Source organism: Syngnathus typhle, linkage group LG7 (genome assembly GCF_033458585.1).
Source record: "Syngnathus typhle isolate RoL2023-S1 ecotype Sweden linkage group LG7, RoL_Styp_1.0, whole genome shotgun sequence".
NCBI lineage: Eukaryota > Metazoa > Chordata > Actinopteri > Syngnathiformes > Syngnathidae > Syngnathus > Syngnathus typhle.
The window spans coordinates 10245894-10266347 of record NC_083744.1 but is presented as its reverse complement, the minus strand read 5'-3'; the positions used below and the strand labels follow the sequence as shown (position 1 = coordinate 10266347).

The following is a 20454-nucleotide window of genomic DNA, read 5'->3' as shown; positions in this document are numbered from 1 at the left end:
TCACTGACACTTTCTCACTGGCCAAACCTTAGTTAGAGACAAACCATCACTAACATTCACACCTCGGGAGTCTTTATAGTCTTCACTGAATGCTTGTTTTGGGAATACAGTTGGATTATGCAAGTACGGGGAAAACATACAAAGATCACACAGGAAGGCTGAATATGAATCATCAACCTTAACACTGTTTTCTAACCACTCTTTATTGTGCCATTTTTTTAAAATCATATAGACATCATATTTTTTATGAAATATGCTCACAGTTTAAAAGTCCATTGTGAGGCACTTTAGATGACTCCGATAAAATGAAGAAAAAAATAAACTGTACTCTGTAGTCTTGGTTTTGTACACTGCAGTGTTCCACTTTACTGCAGCCCTTAGTCTCCTTCTTGATCAAATTTGTCTGCATACCTCAACCAACGTCCACTTCTCTCAAAGTAAATGTTCTCCATTTTCTTTCTTGTTCCGACTCTTTTGTTCACGGCATTGTGGAAGAAAAGAACAAGTGCTGTGCACTAAAAAGAAAAAAGAGCTTTAATTCTCTTCTTTATGTGCCTTCTTCAGACTCGTGGGCCTTAGTGAGTGTGGCAGTGGTGACTATTTGCTGGCTTTTTAATAGCAGGCTAGATAGTATGTGTCTCATGAGTATGTGGCGGGCCCATGGTCTACTAACATGTTTCAGATTTATGTAGCAATTCAGTCAACTGCTTTTGTTCATCGCCCCTATTTCCCACCTGACTGCAGACTCAACGGAGGTCAATACAAAAACTACAGACGGCATTTGCGATCCACCTCTCCAACACATACTCTCAGTTTTATATATTGACTCCATATTTATGTTGCTGTGGTGTGTATGAATAGAATACGTAGCGTCTTGCACGTAAGTGCCACACAATCTCGTTTAGCATTCAGCCTGTGTGATTGAACAGAACCTTTGCTCACCTCAGTTAAATTCGAACAAAGTTGCCATTAAATGCAAGTAAGATTGGCTTACCTTTTGAGGTCAATGTCAAATATGTTTCCCCATCCCCTCAAGGTAGGTTTTATGTCTCGCAGGCTTTTTGCTAGCCGGTAGGTATTCCCGACAGGAGATTGGCACCTGAATCAGTGGAATTATACCTTGAAGCACACTCACATTAATGAGATGTCAAGACATCCACAGCACTAGGATGGAAGGTGCCAATTTTACAACTCACCTGTTCATAGGGCGCACAAATTTATTTTGGAAGGGAGAGTGCAATGTTGTTGGGTGACAGACGACTACATTAGCTGAAGTCCCTCGCATGCAAGGTTACGCCCCAAGGTATTAATCTCCTTCGACTCTGACTGTGGCTCATATTTTATGGAGAGTGTTTCATTGACAGTTATCTTTTTTTACCATGTGGAAGAAAAATTCAACATTGATGTTTAATTTCATCGCTCACTTCTATTTTTTTTTCTTTTCATCTTTGCTTCCAGATCCCCAGCCTGAGCCACAGTGTCATATCACAGACTAGTTTCCGAGCAGAATACAAGTCCACGGCCGGCCCCACAGTCTTTCAGAAGCAGGTCAAATTCCAGGTGGACATCACCTACACGGAGAGTACGGCTGCCACAAAGGAGAATGGCATCTACTCCGTCACCTTCACCCTGCTCTCAGGTAAGGATACGCCTGCATGTCATCATCCATCCTATCAGTCTCTGGAAATATCATTCTATCACGGACCTGCCCGCATGCCAATATACAAACCACTACCTTTGCTATTTGCTGAATCCCAACAAGTAAATAGCATAAAATAACCAAAAGTATATTACTGAGATAATTTACGGCACAAACACAAAAATACAATCATCCACTATGTGACATTCCCCAGCATATTTATAAAGAAAATTACCAATAATAATTTGTATTTGACATACCATATTGATGATACACAAAACAGCAGACATATCCTGATTGAAATTTTAAAGGAAGCACAATTATTTGGTGTTTAGCATTTGTCCACGGATATGTGGAATTTTACGGGTTCTCCCCATCACTGTGTGGATTTTCTCTGTGTTGCAAAATTGGGACCTGACAATTTTTCTTTCTATCACACACCACAATTCAGTCAATTTCAATCCAGTCCGAATAGACTTTTTCCGACTTTGCACAGACGCCACCTTCTCTAGGAGCGGTCGTAGTATTAGGCTTTACTTTGGCTGCGTGGTTTGTCAAGAAGAGACGCTGTCAAGAAAATTGGCATGATTAGCCCAACTTGTATTTTGCATTAAAGCAGTGTGACAGGCAACCATTTTGTAATCATGCTTTACCGTCAATTAGGGTGTCATAAGGAAAGGAATAAACGCATCTAATGTTCAGAAATCCAAAACATATTTTTTTCTTGAACATGGCGTAGGGATCACTCATCTTTAACTTTAAGAGAATAACATCATGGTATTACTGAATGTTTTTGTAATAGGTCTTGCCACACATTTCATCAAAATGCAGCCTGCGAAATAAAGTTGCCTGAACTTTTTTTTTTTATTTCTGTTTTTTCTTTTTTATTTGACATGCTGGTACATGTCGTGTGGTGTTGCAGATGCAGGCCCTCCAGCAAGCACTAACTTTCTAGAGCTCCGCTCCATGCTGGTCAGCTTTAGGGCAACTTGTGTTGTCATCCACGTTAACCTTCAAATATTTCCCAGTCCACATGGCTGACATGGTTCTTACTCTACCAGTGTAGGCTGGAAAGTGTCACTGTATCACATTTTTTTTCTTTTAAGAGTGAAAAGGAGTGCCGATCTGAGTATTGATATCTACTGATACTGTTATTGATATCGAGAAAGCCACTTTGTGAAGCACGGATCTGTAATGAAATTATGTATGAGAAAACAACGTTTCCAACATCACAAATTCAAACCTTCATAGCTCCTGTCCTAAAGATGACCATAATGCAAATCATAAACGGCTGGTTGCCAACTGCCAGACAAGGAAAAAAGACTGGCCGTGCAATTGGCTGGGGACCAGCATGTCTCGCTCAAAGTCAGCTGAGATACGCTCCAGCATAAGGGTGTTTTCCCCAAAGCCAAGTATCTGTTCTTCCTTTGGTTTGTGTCTCTGTGTTATAGGACCCAGTCGGCGCTTCAAGCGGGTCGTGGAGACCATTCAGAGCCAATTGTTAAGCACACATGACCAGCCTGGAGTCCAGCAGCTGTCTGGTGAGTAAGATCCCCCCCCCCCCCCTTTACACCTCCCCTATCAGCATCACTTTCACTCTCTGCCTCACCAAGCGCTTCGTAGGCTCTTCTTTGCACGCTTGGCTTCACAGCATTCTCCGAGGGTCAAAACATTGTCCGGTGATGAAAATTAGAGGGAAGGTATGGAAATACCATTTGCATTCTTATGGAGGTTTTGTCACCATGGCAACACCACAGCGACACCAGACCTGGGCAAACATGCTTGACTCCCAAGTAGATGATTGGGGAGCGCTTTCTGCTTCACATGGGGATTCATTCTTGTCTGTTTCGTTAGTGAAATAGTTGATTCTGACTTGCTGAATATGATTCGTCATGTTTTCTCACTACGGAAACGATCTGCTCTCATCTTCTCTTTTGAATACTTGGGCTTGTCTCACTTGACATCTTTGTGGCAATGGCGCTGCCTGTTGGTAAACTAGGGAAACACCCTAGCCAATTATCCATTTTCAACAAACCTTTATGGAGACAAGGCACATATTTTGCATTAGAAGTGAATTTTCGGAATTTCATTGGTTTTATTCAAGGCGCAAAATGAGCAATGTTAATTACAAGTTGCATGAGCAATCACCCATGTGTTGTCGAATTCTTCAATTAATGGCTACTATTTTGCCATAAAAGGGATACATACAAGCGCACGGCCACAATATGACATTCGCTTGGCTCTGGAGTCACTGGGAGTTGTAAGGATTAGCTGTGATATTTTAAAATGTGTCTCTAATTAATAAACTAGGGCCTTGGTACAAATGGGAGTCAAGATCATGTTCCGCAATTAGTGGGCAATGGAAACATGTGAGCATTATGGCGTGCCTATTGCAAAAAAGAAAGGGCATGACTGCACCTTTTACAGTTTAGTTCAAGATTTATCGAAATGACTTCACATCTTAATGAGGTCAATATGCACAGAGCAACAACTCAGACTCGAATTAAAGTCATCCTTTTGAAAAACACTTTTTGAGCGTCCCCACCGCAGGGCCTTTAAAATGAGATAAGGGCCGTTAATAGGAAGAGCACAAAGAAGTGGTTTTGCGTGTCATTTTTTCAAACAGAAGGACTTGTCAATCCTTGCGATTATGTCTTTAATCTCCAAAGATCACCTGGAAGCCAGTGGACGAGGACAAAGGCTAGGTGGGGACACGTGTGGAAGAGTGTGACAGTTAAATTAAAGTGCGTTTCCTTTGTCCATTACTGCTGTTTTTAAAAAGTAGAGGTTCAGGTGTAACAATCGTAAATTCTTCCCAGCTAAGTAAGGGGATAGTTGACAAACTGTTAGATTCATTACATGCAGACTGAAATCATGGTTGTTGTTTTTTTTTTTGTTAGGTCAATTTTGTGCTGGCAACACACTTCTCTTTCTTCTAATAATTTCACTATTTCTTTACATAGAAAACTTACAAACGGCAAAAATACCAGTAGTATCAATGTAGAATAAATCTTAACAACTCAAATAACATCTTAACTTTGATACTACAAAAATTCAACTAAACCACACAATTAATCTGATTGGTTTTCATTGTGGCGTTGTACACCTTTACAGAGAAATGTTGTTGCTAGGCGGAAATCATGGCACACAATCAGTATGAAAAAGTCAGCAAATAAAACGTCTTTTTACTGCAGCTTTGCTTACCTCGATCTTTATCCAGCAGACCACTTGATGCTCAGTCAGAGGATCCTGCAGGTGTTTCATTTGTATCGTGCTCAACACACTTGACTCATAATACAAGCAGGGTCGTGTAAAAAGCAACATTTTGCTGAGCTAAATTTACTGTTCTTTTGTTTGCCGTTGCTTTATGAGCTTTGGTGGCCCATTCATTCAATTTGTTCATCAAATATACAGTTAATATAAATGAATTGTGCAAATGATCTAAGAATACAGCATCCATGTGACTCTTTTTTTTTCCAACCGTATATGTTATTTATTTCCCCTTTCGTGGACCTGATTTGGGCAGACGTTGTAACCATGACCTTTATTCACATCAATTAACCACACTTAACGATATCAGTCGTACAGCATTTGTGGCCCACTGTACTCTGAACTCCTCCGCCCTGTTTCCTTTCCTTCCCTGGTGCCTCGTCTGCACCTCGAGTAACGTGTCCGCCGTAATCCGACACCTCTTTCCAGACGAGAAGAACGGCCAGGTGCCATCAAAGCGCTGCCCCTCGCCCGCGCAAGCACGCAGGCAAGAACAGGAAAACAATGCCGCCAAATGTCCGCTCGTCAAGTTGACGCTACAAGAGGAGTCGCTAGATCTGAACTAGATAGGGAGCACCATCATCATCTTCTCATCCCTCCTTTCCACCTCCTTTCTTCATGCTGCTAACGTGTGTGCGCTAACCTCACTTGTCTCTCACCCCAGGACTTATCCAGAAAACCTATTAAGTCCCGTCCCCGTCCCTAACCCTTCCTGAACCGTCCCACCCCGAGAGATGGACGTGCGCATGGAGGACTGCTTTTGAGAGGTTTGCGTTACCACGGAAACAGATCCTTCATGCAGACTTCTACTACCATCATCTTTCCCAACCCTGCGTGCTCTGACAGTAGAAGTAGATGACTGTTCCTTTGGTGTTTCTGATACCCCGCTCCTTCCACGCCTGCCTCAGAAAACAAGCATTTTGCTAAGAGACTCAACATGCATACCAGCACATTTCCAGTATGCACACTAAACTCTGGGATGTATTACCAAGGAGAAGATGAGGAGGAGGCGAAGAAGAGCCGACATGGACGGTCGCCGGATTGTATTTTAGTTTTGTGCTTTCTTTGAGATGAACTATGTGTAAAGTTCCCACTTGACCCGAATACCAATACTGCTGCAAATGAACTTTTCAGAGAGAAGCTGTAGGTGGGGCGGCGGGTCATCAAAATTTGGACGGGTGGGTGATTATCTGAAAATGAATGATTTATCCTGTTGTACAGATTGCAGTCATTTCTGATGTACAAAGAGTTGTTTTGTTGTGACGCGATGTTTTGGTAGCCAATAGAAATCATCTGTAATTTTGGTCTCATGATCATTTTGTCTTTCATGTTCTCTACAGCACTTTGTCTTTATTTCTCCATTCAGACCTCTCTTTCTCTCACGTATACTTACCAGCAGTAGGAAAAAAAGAACAAACATTATGTGATACGTGCTTATTTTTGTACTTGTGGCCCTTATTTATTCATCTCACGGTGTCATTTCCTAATTTATTATAACTATTTATATGAGCAAAGCTGTTAGGTCAGTTGAATGTTATTTATTATTGCCCTCTTGTGTGTTTGTAAATGGGGCATCACTTGACGAAAAACAAGATTTCGTTTTAGTCCAATGATGAATCTTCTTCAATGACCAGGGGAAAAAGAACTTGTGAAAGCAAACAAACAAAAACAAAAAAAAACATACCAGTGATTTAAGAATGTAGACTTAGCCTCTTTTTGGAGAGAGGGAATGCTCTTTTATTGATATTTGTCAGTTTCTATATTATTGTTTGTGTAGGCTGGGCCTGAGAAGGATGACATTGATCCACAGGTCTTCTCTTTGTAAATAGATCGTTCCAAAATGGGGTTGATTGTCTCCTTAACCATGCTGGGGATTCCTGCTCTATACATTTGCTTGTATTGCTGTGTGCATGTCAAACATGAGCTTTTCTTTGCATGGCTTTTGGTGTAAATGTTTCACGCTAATCAGTCGCCACAAAACTACTGTTTCCGTTGGCCGACCCTTCCTTCCTTTTTAGCTTTGCCTATAGTTCCGACTTTTTTTTTTTTTTTTTTAATCTCCCCTCCCATCCAATTGATCTATGTTCCTCTTTTGTTTATCTTGCGCACAACGTTTTTGAGCAATGCCTCTCAGTCTGTGCCACTCCATGGAGAACTTGGACGTCTGAGCTGTTTTATGTGGGGGTTCCGAAAGCACAGGGAGAGGATATCATTACATACCAATAGAAAGCAATACCCTCATGTCAACTCTCCTTTGTTTTCTACAAATGAAAAGCAAGCAGCTCAGAGGACAGTCAGTGCTTCAGAGAGCCAGAGCAGGAGTAATCTCCATATAACATAACTACGATGAGCATCATCAGTGCTGGAAATAATAAAATCATTCCGTTATAGGTGACTGATTCACAATTTGGTTTTGTCTGATATCAGAGATTAAATAAAGAAAACCAACTGGCTGATTGATTTGTTTTAATTGAGAGGAAAAAAAAACAGCAAAAGCATTTCACTAGCTGACCAGGAGATGGCGACAGCGTGGCATCTGAAGACCATGGATTGTTTGTTCTGCTATAGCCTAGGTGACTGATTCACAATTTGGTTTTGTCTGATATCAGATATTAAATATAGAAAACCAACTGGCTGATTGATTTGTTTTAATTGAGAGGGGAAAAAAACAGCAAAAGCATTTCACTAGCTGACCAGGAGATGGCGACAGCGTGGCATCTGAAGACCATGGATTGTTTGTTCTGCTATAGCCTAGGTGACTGATTCACAATTTGGTTTTGTCTGATATCAGATATTAAATAAAGAAAGCCAACTGGCTGATTGATTTGTTTTAATTGAGAGGGAAAAAAAACAGCAAATGCATTTCACTAGCTGACCAGGAGATGGCGACAGCGTGGCATCTGAAGACCATGGATTGTTTGTTCTGCTATAGCCTAGGTGACTGATTCACAATTTGGTTTTGTCTGATAATAGATATTAAATAAAGAAAACCAACTGGCTAATTGATTTGTTTTAATTGAGAGAAAAAAAAACATCAGCAAAAGCATTTCACTAACTGACCAGGAGATGGCGACAGCGCGGCATCTGAAGACCATGGATCGTTCTGCTATGCCGGTTTAAAAAAAAAAAAACAACGTAATTAGCTAGGGGTCAAAGGTCAAAGTTTACGGTTCAAAGTTCACCCAGGGGTCAAAGGTCGGGTCAAAGTTCACGGGGTCATGTGCACATTTTCGATTTTTAACTAGAGTTAAAAGTTCAGGGTTCAAAGGTCACCCAGGGGTCACCACGGGGTCACCACGGGGTCACCACGGGGTCACCGCGGGGTCACCGCGGGTTCAAAGTTCAGGGTTCACTTTTTTTTTTTTTTTTTTTTTTTTTTTTTTTTAGGTTAACCTTTATTTAACCCAGTGCTTCGCAATTATTTTCTGTTGAGCGCCACTGCCCCCTGCTGTAGTAAACGCGCAATTACACTTTATTCTAGTACTGCCAAAAAAAAAGCCTGTTCCCCAGGGTGACACGCGCCCCCCCAGGAATAGCACCGCGCCCCCCCTATTTGAGAAGCACTGCGTTATAGTGTCTTTCTTTTTCTTCCGTGAGTACTGTATGTGCTTGTGTTGAGTCTCCAGCATGTGTAGATTTAGGCAGGGGTCACCAATCTCGTTGAAACAGGAAAATCCCCTTCTTGCATACTGGTTTCTGTGGGCTGCCAATTTGATACGCACTTATGAAATAGCAAATTCAAATGACCTTCAATTACGTGTTAATGTGAAGATCATGTCAACAATGATTTAAAAAGACAGGAAACAGATGATATGCAACGTTTTTCAATCAATCTTAGCAATTTTTTTTCCCAATAGTTTCTCCTAAATTCCTAGCGAACTCCGACACCCTATGAGTGGTGAACTATTTTCTGAGGAGCCCACAGGCTCCATGTTGGTGACCCCTGATCCAGTGTGTAGTGAGTTAACTGTTGATCTTTCCTCGACTCATCGTGGCAACATTAAAATTCAGTACAACTTTTACAGAATTCCAAATAGACAGATAGTGCAGTGTTACAAATTTATAATATTTAATTCATAATATTGTATTATAATAATATTTTTTATTCAAATCTCAGCTTTTATTCAAAGAAAAAAAAAAAAAAGACCCAAACAATTTTGTGACCCCAAACCTTTGAACGGTAGTGTGTGTGTGTGTGTGTGTGCGTGTGTGTGTATGTATGTGTGTATATATATATATATATATATATACATATATATATATATGGAGAGTCGAATAATTGAATAAGAATAAATACTAAATATTGTGTGCCGCGGCACACTGGTTAAGAAACACTGAGATAGTGTAGACGAAATGTATATTTATTAATATAGTCAACCAACATTTTTCAAATCTCGTATTATGATTCTGTTGCTACAAAGTATTCAGCCTCAGCATTAGCTCAAGTGACTGTTAAGAGTGTACCTCAAACAGTAAAAACAATATACAAGCATCATTTTCATTTAAAAAAATGAATAAAAGGAAAGACCCTGTTAAATACTCTCAACGTTTTTTATCATTAAATAGAAACCAGAAAGTGGCTTATGTGGTGATTTAGTATGGGGACTGAAAACAAAAGCGCACGTTACTAACCTTAAGACATTTAGCATGATTGGGTAGTTAAAATGAGCAAGGCCACAAATCCAGCATGGCCTCGAGTGCTTCAGTGGGAGAGCCACTGGCTCCAAGGCAGTTGGGTTTTTTCACTGTTTTCCACACTAGAGGGCAGCAGTGGCTAACAATTCTACTTGCGTTTCTCCCGTCAGTTTCTTTTTGACCAGAAGCTTCCTGAGCCCTTTTACAAACATTCTGTACACCACAAATACACCCAGGTGGTGTGCTTAGCATACTTAATCAGTCACTGCAGATATTCTGTGTCACACGTGTGTTGCCAAGGGTAAACAATGTCTATGTTGCATGTTGTCCTGGTGTCATCACACCCTGGACGTGACATGCAGCGAGCGTAACCGACGGGCCAGAGTGCCCTCGAGCTCCTCCAGGGGTGATCCGCTGTCTTGCCGGCATCCCAGAAGAAGACATCTGAAAGTCTCTCGCTCCATCAGCGCAGGCATCTGCTGCAGGAAGTAGCCTTCGCAGAACAAGCTCAGCTCTACTGAGCCGTGAGCCTGAGACAAGACATCAGGAAACAATCATGTGTTTATGTCTTACATAAAACATAATACAGCAAGCGTGTGCGTGCATTACCTTGGCAGTCTTGTAGATGTTAACTGCGTTATCCGGGTTGATGTGCTGAGAACAGATGCGCTCGCAATCTCTTTGCAGCGCCCCCAGCTGGAACGCACAAGCGGCTGACAACAGCTGAAAGAAACAAGGCACATAAACTTTTCAATCAAGTTGACCCAAAAAGGTCAGAGACTGAGACCTTTAAAGGACAAGGCCTGATGTTAATTAAGCTGAAGTTTTAGGATTCTAAAATAATTCTCACCTCCAACAAATTAGGCATCTTTGTTTTAAGTGACTCTGTTCCTCCACAGTACAGGTATGACATCATCATCTGCATACATGTCGAAGAAATTCATTATGTTAGATGGGTCGTGCTCCATTAATTTGATAGACAATGTTTTTGTAGGTCTTTTTAGATTTGAACTTACCTGGAAAACATTATATCTGACATCACTGATCTCAATCTTCTTGTTGGCATCGGAACCAGAGGACGCCAGCAGAGATTTGAATCTAGATGAGAGAGAAAATCATCTTTTTAAAACATCTGCAGGCAAAAAAAAATTGACTAAGGAGTGTGCAGACACAAATGCACTTACTTGTCAGAGGCTGTGATGAGCAGGACTCTGTGGCCGTAGAAGGGTTTGCCTTCCACCAAGAAAGTTACATCTGACATCTCCCGGTTATTCAGGAAGTGAGGATCTGGAGGGAAACATTGCAACTTTTTGAACAAAGTGGTGACAACCTGCATCAAAGAACTCAAATCGAAATAGAACAACATCAATTTGATCAGATCAGAGAGTCGTGTGTAATATTTCGAGACAGACTGCAGACACAGCCTGAGAAAATCCATCTTTTTGTATTGCTGCTTTTGTGTGCATTTGGTTCTCCTGCTTTTCTGTGTTACTTTAGGGTTTTTCTCTTGACTGCCTAAGCTGCATGCCTCAAAATAGTTGCATTTGTAAAATCTTAAATTAGATTTTTTTCCAAATGAAGGCCTGGCTTCCTTTCCAGTTGTGGCAATGCTTCTTCGTTTTGTTGAATAGACACGTGACGCATTTAGATAGTTTGCATTAACTGTAAAACATGTTTCATGTTCGATGGAGTCTAAATTATATAATTGTAACCATTGTGATAAAATATTGAACCCTGTCCAATCACTCTCACGGGGAGCCACAGAAATGAAATGTGTAGGAACTGGAACACGCACATCTCCCTTGTCCCTGCTGTCCGTTTGCAAGATAATCAGTGACAGACCATTCCTCATCAAAATGTCCGCACACCAAGGACTAAAGCGATACTAAGATCAGAGACACTGCCAGTGACGACGCACAGGGAAAGGCAAAATAACCCACGGACGACTAGTTTTTCATCTGATGAATCAAACTGAGTGAAACCACATCTTCGGGTCAAGCCCTTCATTTCAAGTGAAGAAAGCTGAGCAGTCAAAATACACTTCACAATCACTTTATAAAAGAAGAACAGCCAAGCTCATACCCAACTGTGGCGAAAGTGTTGCCTTCATCTCGGGGATAGCTGGAAGAGGAGCTGGGCCAAAACAGTGGCTAAAAATATGTGACAACTGCTGGGTGATGGCATCACTCTGTAAAGAAACATTAACAGATGATGGTGTGCTTGTGTTTTTTGTGTGTGTGTGTGTGTGGGGGGGGGGGGGGTAAGATTGCGACCTACCTTGGTCATGCGCAGGATGTTGAACATGAGGGGCAGGCCCACAGTGAGCAGCTCCTCACAGTAATCTTCCTCTCTGATGGAAGTGAACTCCCTGAGGAGGGACAACGTGACACCCACCCTGGACTGCTGCTGGGCGCACCGCAGGGACTCGAGCCACACATGAAGCTTCCACTGAACGCCTAGTAAGAGCCACAAGACGGGCTGGCATTAAGGCTTGCAAAATTCCAGGATTTTTTTTAATATGGACATTTTCTATTCTATAGGGATTTATGGGAAATTATGATAGGGAACTATAGTTGTGACAAATGCAGAGGTAATACACACACACACACACACAGTACAGTGGGCATGTGTTAACTACCCAGTGCTCGCAGCTCCATAGTGACATCTAGGTATCCATGTTCGGCGCTGTAGTAGCTGGCCTCCTGCAACGCCTTCATCCGAGCCTTGCAAAGTCTGGCTAAGCCTCCCTCCGGTACTGCCCCGGGGCCAGAGGAAGAGTTGGGGAGGGTGGAAAGAGGGAGGAAAGGGCAGATTACCGCTTCTTCCCCCTCCACTCCCTCAGCCAGTATCTCCTCCAGAGACAGGACGTCCTCTTGAACCTTCTGAGGCTGAGTCAAGAGCTTTCTCAGCACGTTCCTGACGTGACAAAGGAAAGGAAGCCGGCGTTAGAGTTACAAGGAGGAGAGAGGCGAGAACGCCCGGGACAAAGCGCGGAGAGATTTATAGGCGCTCATGTCGCAGCGCATCCATCCGCGTCTGTGACCCTGCGGCCTCCCACTTGTCTCGCTCATTGTGGAATGTGACGTGTTGAGTCTATATTGTGTTCACACGTTCTCTGAGAGAGCAGGTGCAGAGATTTATGCGACCAGCTGGTGCTCACAGGCAAATGGATAGTAAAAGCAGAAGGCTGTTCATTCTACAAATCAAAAGTAGCCATGAGATAAGTTGGATTCTATCAAAAATAATTAATGAATTTGACAATCAATTACTTATCAATTAATTGTTGCACCTCTAATTTGGAATATGATTAAAAAGTAGTCTCTTACAATGCATCCAATTTGTTATTATTATTTTTTTAAATCGAGTCCTTCCACTCCACTGACCATTGAAGTCGAAATTAAAGGATTTACAAGACAAGACCCGAACATTTTTTGATGGTGTGTTATAGGTGTTTAGCTATTTAATTATTTTTTGTTAGTAATCAATTCTCAAGCCTTGTTGCCATTCCAGAGGGAGAATGATTACCTGTGGCCATGCGCTGCAGCGTGACTGAAGCAGTTCATGTCTTCGTGGAGGGAAGACGTCAGAGCGTTTCCATCATGGGCCTTTGACAATGGGTCAGCACCTCGCGCCAGCAGCAAGGTCACCATCTCATAGTTGCCTGGACACAAAGTCGTTGCAAGTTAATATCCTGACCTAGCAGCTATGCGCAGTGAACAAAACAAACGTGTAAATATATTGTTTGTTGTTGAAACTAGTAAAGTAGTGGAATCCTCTGACTATATACTGTATACAGGACCATATGCTTCATCAAAATTAAAGAGATTGTATTATGAGATTTAGAAAATTCTGTTACATGATCACTCAGGTTCAGTTGGTAGCGAATTGAAAAACATGGCAAGGCAACATTTTAAGAATTGCAAGCATCTGTGGGAACCCTGTTACACCAACTAGGCCAAAACGGCATGACCACTGAACATAATTTGTAAACGCAATATTTTGGAACTGTATTCAAATTCATTCTGGTCATAGTAGTCACCGTGTTGTGGTTTTTATAGCAGCAAATACAGTCATATTGGCCTCTTCACACGCTGTCAGTGTGGTTATGCAGAGAGTGCCTGTCCTCTCCTGCAGTCCTTGTGTGCTTCTACGAGGAATGTTGCCCCCAAGCTTGCAAACAGCCGCAGGCAGCACTCATCTGCCTCGCTAAGCCTCCATTTAGCCTTTCATTTTCTTTGTCCAGTTTTACATTCACAACTCAATAGTGTGCTCGTCCTTGCTTTGATGATCAAATGGTGAGTTGTTTATGAGAGCACATTGGCACTCGTTTGGTCACCCATATAAACACGGTTGCGTTGATGACTACCAATTTGAAACAGCGAGGAGTCTAATGACAGTTTTGGCTTTTGCAGTGTATGTGTGTTTGTGGCCACCTGCTGCTGAAGCCAGCTGCAGTGGTGTGTCCGCCGTGTTCTCCTGTCCATTACGAACTGCTGCTCCCTCCACACTTGCACCAGCATCCAGCAGTAGCTGCAAACAAAACACCATATTTTTTTTTCTATTAAACGATGTCTGACATTTATGGACTGACTGCAGAACTCAGATTTGTCAATGCACTTTTGAAAGGCTATTGATCAAACTCAGGATGACCAGGCCATGAGAATGCCAGTGTTTTTTTTTCTTACCTGCACTACCGAGATGTGCCCGTGCAGCACGGCAAAGGTGAGCGCTGCCCAATGACGGCTGTCGGGATGCACAGATGGGTGCTTTGGGGAGCACGGCGGAACCTGTCAAATCAAGAGTTACACACTAAGATCATGAAAATAGAAGACAAGTTATGAGGACCACATAACATTCTGGCTGTCTATGCCAAGTCGTTAAGAATGAAGTGCTGGGTTAGTGTTGCCATTGCTGTTATTTTATAACGATGTGATTTGTTTTCTATGACATGGTAGAGCGTGTGGTTAGCACGTCTGCCGTAAATCTCGCCTTGTGCCTGTCTGTTAAGATTTTGTTCCTTCTGCCCGTGCTTGACTGTGTATTCCAGTTTCCCCCCACAATCCGAAAACATTCGCAGTAGGTTGATCAAAGACTGAAAATGGTGTAGGATGATCATTTGAAAGTGACTGGCTGTTGATGTGGCCTGCAATTAACCGGGACCTAGCCTCTACTCAGCTCTTAGTTTTGTGTGGAGTTTAACAGTTTGAATGTGTTGTGTTCTGTATCCAAACGCTACATAAGGTTCAGGAATTCTGTAAGAACTCTGTTTACCGCCACATCAAGGTTGGCGCCAGCATCAATCAGCATCTGAACAAGGGCCTCATCTCCGGCGGCACAGGCATACATCAGAGGGGTCATTCCCTGAGAGGTAGAGAGAGGGGACAAGAAAAGAACCAAACAGATAATGACAAACGTCTCTTGACACATCGCTGTACGTATGTTGCTGCTCTCTCTCAAAAGAACAAGAAAAGAAGGCTGCTCAGAACCTGGTCATCCATGCTGTTGACTCCATCAGGCCCCAGCAGCTCAATGGCTTGACCGATAAGATCCGTGCGACCGCAGTTGAGCATCCGGAAGCCCAGGTCGAGGTGGAACTTGTCTGTGGCTGCCTTTGAATCCAAACGTTTGAAGGAGCTGAAGCAGCACTCGGGCCTGGCGAGAAGACAAAAAAAAAAAAAAGTCAGCTGAGCAGGCGGGCAGTAATGCAGAATATAACGTAGTTAGTCACATACTTGGATGTACTGCACTAAATTAGAGATGCGAGACATTTTTTGTTTGACTTGAGGCAATATTGTGTAAGATTTTAACATACCGTTTTTTTCCGTGTATAGTGCGCCCCCATGTATAGTACGCACCCCTAAAAATGCCATGCTGATGCTGGAAAAAAGCTTGTACCCATGTATAATACGCACCCAATTTTTATGATTTTTTTTAAAAAAAACTTTTTTTTTTTTTTTTTTTTTTTTTTTTAAGTCCCAATGATCGTCACACACGCAGGGAGGCAATGGGTCCCATTTTTATAGTCTTTGGTATGGTCTTAACTAGGCTGGATGTAATTTTTTTTGTTGGCGTTGATTTTTCCGACTGCCCATAAACGCACCACCGCGCTCCGTGCGCACACGGGAAAGAGGCGGCTCTGTATGGGAGAGACGTTGAAGAGGAATAAAAACACCCTTGGAAACCAAAACTTGCCCCTCGTCGTGACTTGGAGCCGCAACAAATGTTTCGGATTTGTGTAGGGTACATTGTGACAGACAGCAAACTAGCAGGTGATCGAGCGAGCGTCTGATACAAGAGCATTGCGTTCGTATGGAGCGTGTTTGAAGTGAACAGCAGAGACGAAAGGAACAAGGCAAAGTGTTGTGAAATAAAATATTACCTGTAATATGCATTTTGTTATTTGCTGATTGAAACTGCTAATTAAACTGTGAATTGAAACTAATGGGTGGAGAACTCAACTCTCGCTCTTTATATAGCTGACGTGTCTTGCGCATCCGTTCTGCGCATCTGCGCAAAAAAAAAAAAAAAAAAAAAAAAAAAATTTTTTTTTTCTTTGTACCCATGTATAATACGCACCCCAGATTTTAGGACAATAAATTAGGTAAATTTTGCGCACTATACACGGAAAAAAACGGTACATGCTTATTGTAAGGATACTATTTTGGGTTTATTTGTTTCAATGTTAAAAAGTAGTGCATTAGTAGGAAGTACAACATTGGTAGCAATATTGTTGTGTGACATAATATGACCGGGCACAAGTTGACACGTACTTAAGCTGTCTGGGTTCACAGTCCAGTCCAGGAAGAAGCAACCTGGCAGTCTGTCTGACATCATCAGAGTCCACCAGCAGACTTCTACGATGTTCAGCATGAACTATGGCCACTCTGATCCACTCCATCAGAGGCGGCAGAAATAGGAAAGGCCTGTAAAGCAAAACAGATAAACAATGACCCATCAGTGCTTTTGAAGTGTGACGCAATGTTATTACTGACAACTTTGCTCACAAACTGGTTTTCATCAGAGACAGTGCTGGAGAAGGGTTTGCTCACTTATTATGATTCAGATATATTTCGAAGAAACTCATAAAGCGTCTTCAAACATGACGTATGTGTGTCTGGCAGCTCTTTCCTGAACCTTGACACGCCTTTTACAGCTTGTGTTTCCTCCCACACAGACACTCATAGTCATGCATTTATCATGCAACTTTTAAGATGATTCAAACACATGACTGTACCAGACACCAAGGTTAAAGAAAATAGAATCAACTGCAACAAAAAAATAACTCAAAGAATAGATAAGAATAGATCTGAGAGACAAAAAGGATATAAAGCTGAAGAAAATAGCTTTGATCACAAAGAAGTAGAAGAATACACACTAGACATGCGCTATGGAATGCACCCATTCAAACCATTTTGATTGGCTTTATCACCGCTGCCCTGTTTCTCTCCCCATTTCCCATCACACTTCTTGCTCTAATAGCGTTAGGTACTGACCATGTCTTGTCCTGTTATCTTTTATCAGTTCCTTCTGCTCTGTATTCCCTTTTCCTCTTCTAGTGTCTATTTAAACAATGGCCATCACAAGGAGGGTCATTCGTATTTGCTTTTGTTCACCTAAGCAGTCACAGAGAATGTAATCATTGTTTGAACAATGTTATCATGACTCCCTAAACTACATTACCCCTGCTGGGATGTTATTCTTAACAACTTCAACATTCTTTAGGGGAGACGCGAAGAGTCCCAATGCATATAATGAATAAAGGTAGAGATAAAAAGCATGGGAACTTTATTACATCATGCGTCACTGCTGTGTAGATGCCATAGCAAACACAGAACTATTCCAAAGTAATGTCATTACTACCATTGGGTAGTTTCAGTGATTTTATTCTCATTTATATTGTCTACTTATAATATGCAATGTAAAGTGTTTTTATGCAGTCACAATTCTCAAAACAATGACGGCATGTCTTTCGTGACAATCTGTTGCTAAAGGCCATTTCTGTTAAGTAAAGGAGAGGATAATACACTTTCCCTACATGGTGCATTTAGTGGCTTAAATGTCTTTCATTTAGCTATTTAAAGCTCGTCCAGGCTGTAATGTTAACGACCAGACAAGTGGCAGGAGTAGGATAAGTATGAGATGGATGGTTGAAGGGGGTGTTGGGAGCCTGCAGGGATGGTCTGAGTGCTGGGGAAATGACTCGAAGGCAGGTGTGGTATTTCTATATTAAGAAACAGGGGTGGGTGGTCATTTTGCTTATAGTGTCGCTGGTGTAGAGTGATAAGAAAGCCATGTTTTCTGGGGAAAAGTTGCAGAGCACCCCATAATCAACGTCAAAGCACTTTTAATGGAATCCTCTCAACACATGTTGGCCATTTGCACACTTGCGCACAACTGTCTGTCTTCCTGATGGCCACAGGGCATCCGAGTTTGCTAATGTTGTCCCTTATTGATGACGGATGCAAAGCCAAACCATGAAACCTGTCCCGGTAATCATCTCTATCTCTGCCTCAACCTTTAGTATTTTGCAAGTCAAATCTGACCTCAGGTCTAGGTTGTGCCCCACAGACTGAAACGCAAAACCCAGCTTCATCCAAAGTAGTTGCAACATTAAAGTCTGGATGCCTGTTAAGAGTGAAACCAGATAGCCCTGAAGGTGAGCTTGACTGACCCAATGTGCTCAGGCTACATACTGAGAACAGCAGGATAGACTAACTTTCACCCACTTGTTTACACAGAAATATTAGCTCTGAGTCTTGGCGCCTTCTTCACTACAACCTGCTAAGCTATAAATTGACACTCGGCAATGAATTTTCCTCAGCTATGTTGGAAAACTTCAGATGCTTGACTCACCAGGCGGTACTGGCTTAAATAACCCGAGTGCACTCAAGTCTACGTTTGAACCAAGTTCTCCATGCAGGGCCCATCGTGGGCTGTAAATGGTCAAGTTTACACACTGATCTGGTGTATGATTACTCTTAGAAGAACATCATAGACGGAGTGTAATAGTATAGCAATGATACATCGCCTAACGTTAAAAATGCTTCAAGACTTGTTAGGAGAAGCAAGAGAGTTTATTTGTGACTGTTTTCCTTGATGCAGAAATGAGGTGCCTCAGCTCTCTAACTGCGTTTGCTCATCAGTATTTGCACGTCTGGGAGCCAGCTGGTTTTCTGAGCAGCGTGATAGCTGATTTAAACACAAAAACTTAAGATGGATGATCCCATATTTGGCACATCCTCAGTAAAATACATCACTCCCAAATGTCAAAATAGGACGCAGTTTGGCAGTGTTTACACGTGGGAGATGGTTTTAGTTACTTTGGAAGTGTGTCACACAGCTGTACTGGATGCCTACATGTGTAAATAATTGTATGATGCACTCTCAATTATGAGTAGTACAGTTACTTTAACTGATTGACATGTTACATAGCCACACTTTCCTAGTTTAAATTACAACTACAAAACAATAGCACAAAAAAATAACCTCTCAGGATTAACGCAATAATGCTGCAAACAACAATCATCGCAACTATATCAAACTAAATTTTTGGCCTAATTTGACCTATAAGATGACCTATAACATCAACATTAACACTGGATGCTCTTTCTTACCTGTTATTGACCCTGAGAAGACTTGTTAAAATGTAAACTTCACACAAGGGTTGATAAAGGAGTGATACCGAATATTCTTCAGCTAAATGACACTTCATGTGTTTGAATATGGTTTCTTTTGGCAGAGGTTAACTGTGTTAAAATAATTCATGTGAGCCAAAATAAACCCATCATAATTCGAGGCCCTTAATATAACAAAAGAGTCTGAAATCCATTTTATCTGCGAGCTAACTTTGTTAACAAACTAAAGTGTTCACCTCTCTTTGCTTAGTGCCATACGCGGGGGATCTAAATTAGGATTCTCCATGGACTCCATTTGCGGGCAGCGCAGGAAGTAGTAGATGGTGTGGAGGGCGTCAGGCGACCAGGACACACACTGCTGTGGGCGTGAATGGCGAGCTGGACTGAGCCCCGGACGCACTGAGCTCAGACGCTGCATGTGGTGCATTGCACGAGATACCAAGTCACCTGGAAAAGACAAAATCGGCATGTTGACATGATTTGCATTTACTGTCTCCAGTGTAATTGTTCAGCATCTATACGAACAGACATGGCAGGAGCAGATACTTGATATATGAGTAAACCTTGTGGGTTTCCAATCTAACGGGCATTCCCCTTTTCCTTAACCACTTATGTACATTTAACATTCTTGCCCTTATTACTCTCTCACCACACTTTGCCTTTAGCGGTATCTGTCTTTAGTGGCGTCATTAGCGGTAAGCACAGCCAGGCGGCAAGGATAAATTGTCGCTTATCTTTTATCAATACTGTGACAGATAAGCAGCACCAACAAAGTGCTTATCCACTCCGACATGATAGTATAGAACCACTGCATTCCCTTTATACTGTAATTACTGTAAATTACTTCTGGATCACTGACAAAATGAACGTGAAATAGTATCGCTCAAAACAACTGAAATGGTAAACAGTGTTTTAATGAGCTCATACTTGAAGTGCGCATCGAGTTGGCAGTCTCGGCAATAAAAAGCAACTTATCCACTCGGGTGTAACTTTATACAAGCAACTACAACTGCAAAAGTCTTAATTTCGGGGCTTGAGATGCTGTTATCCTGGAGAGCTTTTGCATGCATATCAGATGAAAAGAGCAGTGGCTAGACTATCAGCCATCAAAGGAAGGCGATGAGGAGGGGGCTGCTGGGGGGGAGAGAACAAGGGTGAATAAAATAGGCCAATTTGATCTTGGTATAATATAGCGCTCATTTAGTATGATTACCGCGGGGCTAATTTCTAACCGGATTAGTATGAGCAGGGTGGGGGTTTTGGGGGTTCTTATGG

At 42.0% G+C, this 20454-nt stretch overlaps 2 protein-coding genes across 5 annotated transcripts in view; one reads left to right on the top strand and one right to left on the bottom strand.

Moving 5' to 3' along the window:
- brsk2a (BR serine/threonine kinase 2a) overlaps window positions 1-7365 on the top strand; it is a 119878-nt gene extending 112513 nt beyond the window's left edge. For 3 of the 4 annotated variants that reach the window (XM_061282897.1, XM_061282896.1, XM_061282898.1), the window contains 3 exons: window positions 1459-1639; window positions 3091-3180; window positions 5574-7365. In XM_061282897.1, coding sequence (XP_061138881.1) covers window positions 1459-1639; window positions 3091-3180; window positions 5574-5596 — 294 coding nt within the window. In that variant the 3' untranslated portion in view covers window positions 5597-7365. Of the gene's footprint in view, window positions 1-1458; window positions 1640-3090; window positions 3181-5338 lie in introns of all 4 variants that reach the window. The other variant, XM_061282899.1, reaches the window with a different exon arrangement.
- Window positions 7366-9254: 1889 nt separating this feature from the next.
- Window positions 9255-20454, bottom strand: part of abtb2b (ankyrin repeat and BTB (POZ) domain containing 2b) — a 32277-nt gene continuing 21077 nt past the window's right edge. The window contains exons 3-17 of the mRNA XM_061282895.1: window positions 19416-19626; window positions 16315-16467; window positions 15031-15196; window positions 14816-14905; window positions 14230-14331; window positions 13978-14074; window positions 13070-13205; window positions 12183-12460; window positions 11822-12000; window positions 11627-11732; window positions 10729-10831; window positions 10561-10642; window positions 10395-10463; window positions 10154-10267; window positions 9255-10074 (exon numbers count right to left, since the gene is read on the bottom strand). Coding sequence (XP_061138879.1) covers window positions 9883-10074; window positions 10154-10267; window positions 10395-10463; window positions 10561-10642; window positions 10729-10831; window positions 11627-11732; window positions 11822-12000; window positions 12183-12460; window positions 13070-13205; window positions 13978-14074; window positions 14230-14331; window positions 14816-14905; window positions 15031-15196; window positions 16315-16467; window positions 19416-19626 — 2078 coding nt within the window. The 3' untranslated portion in view covers window positions 9255-9882. The remainder of the gene's footprint in view (window positions 10075-10153; window positions 10268-10394; window positions 10464-10560; window positions 10643-10728; window positions 10832-11626; window positions 11733-11821; window positions 12001-12182; window positions 12461-13069; window positions 13206-13977; window positions 14075-14229; window positions 14332-14815; window positions 14906-15030; window positions 15197-16314; window positions 16468-19415; window positions 19627-20454) is intronic.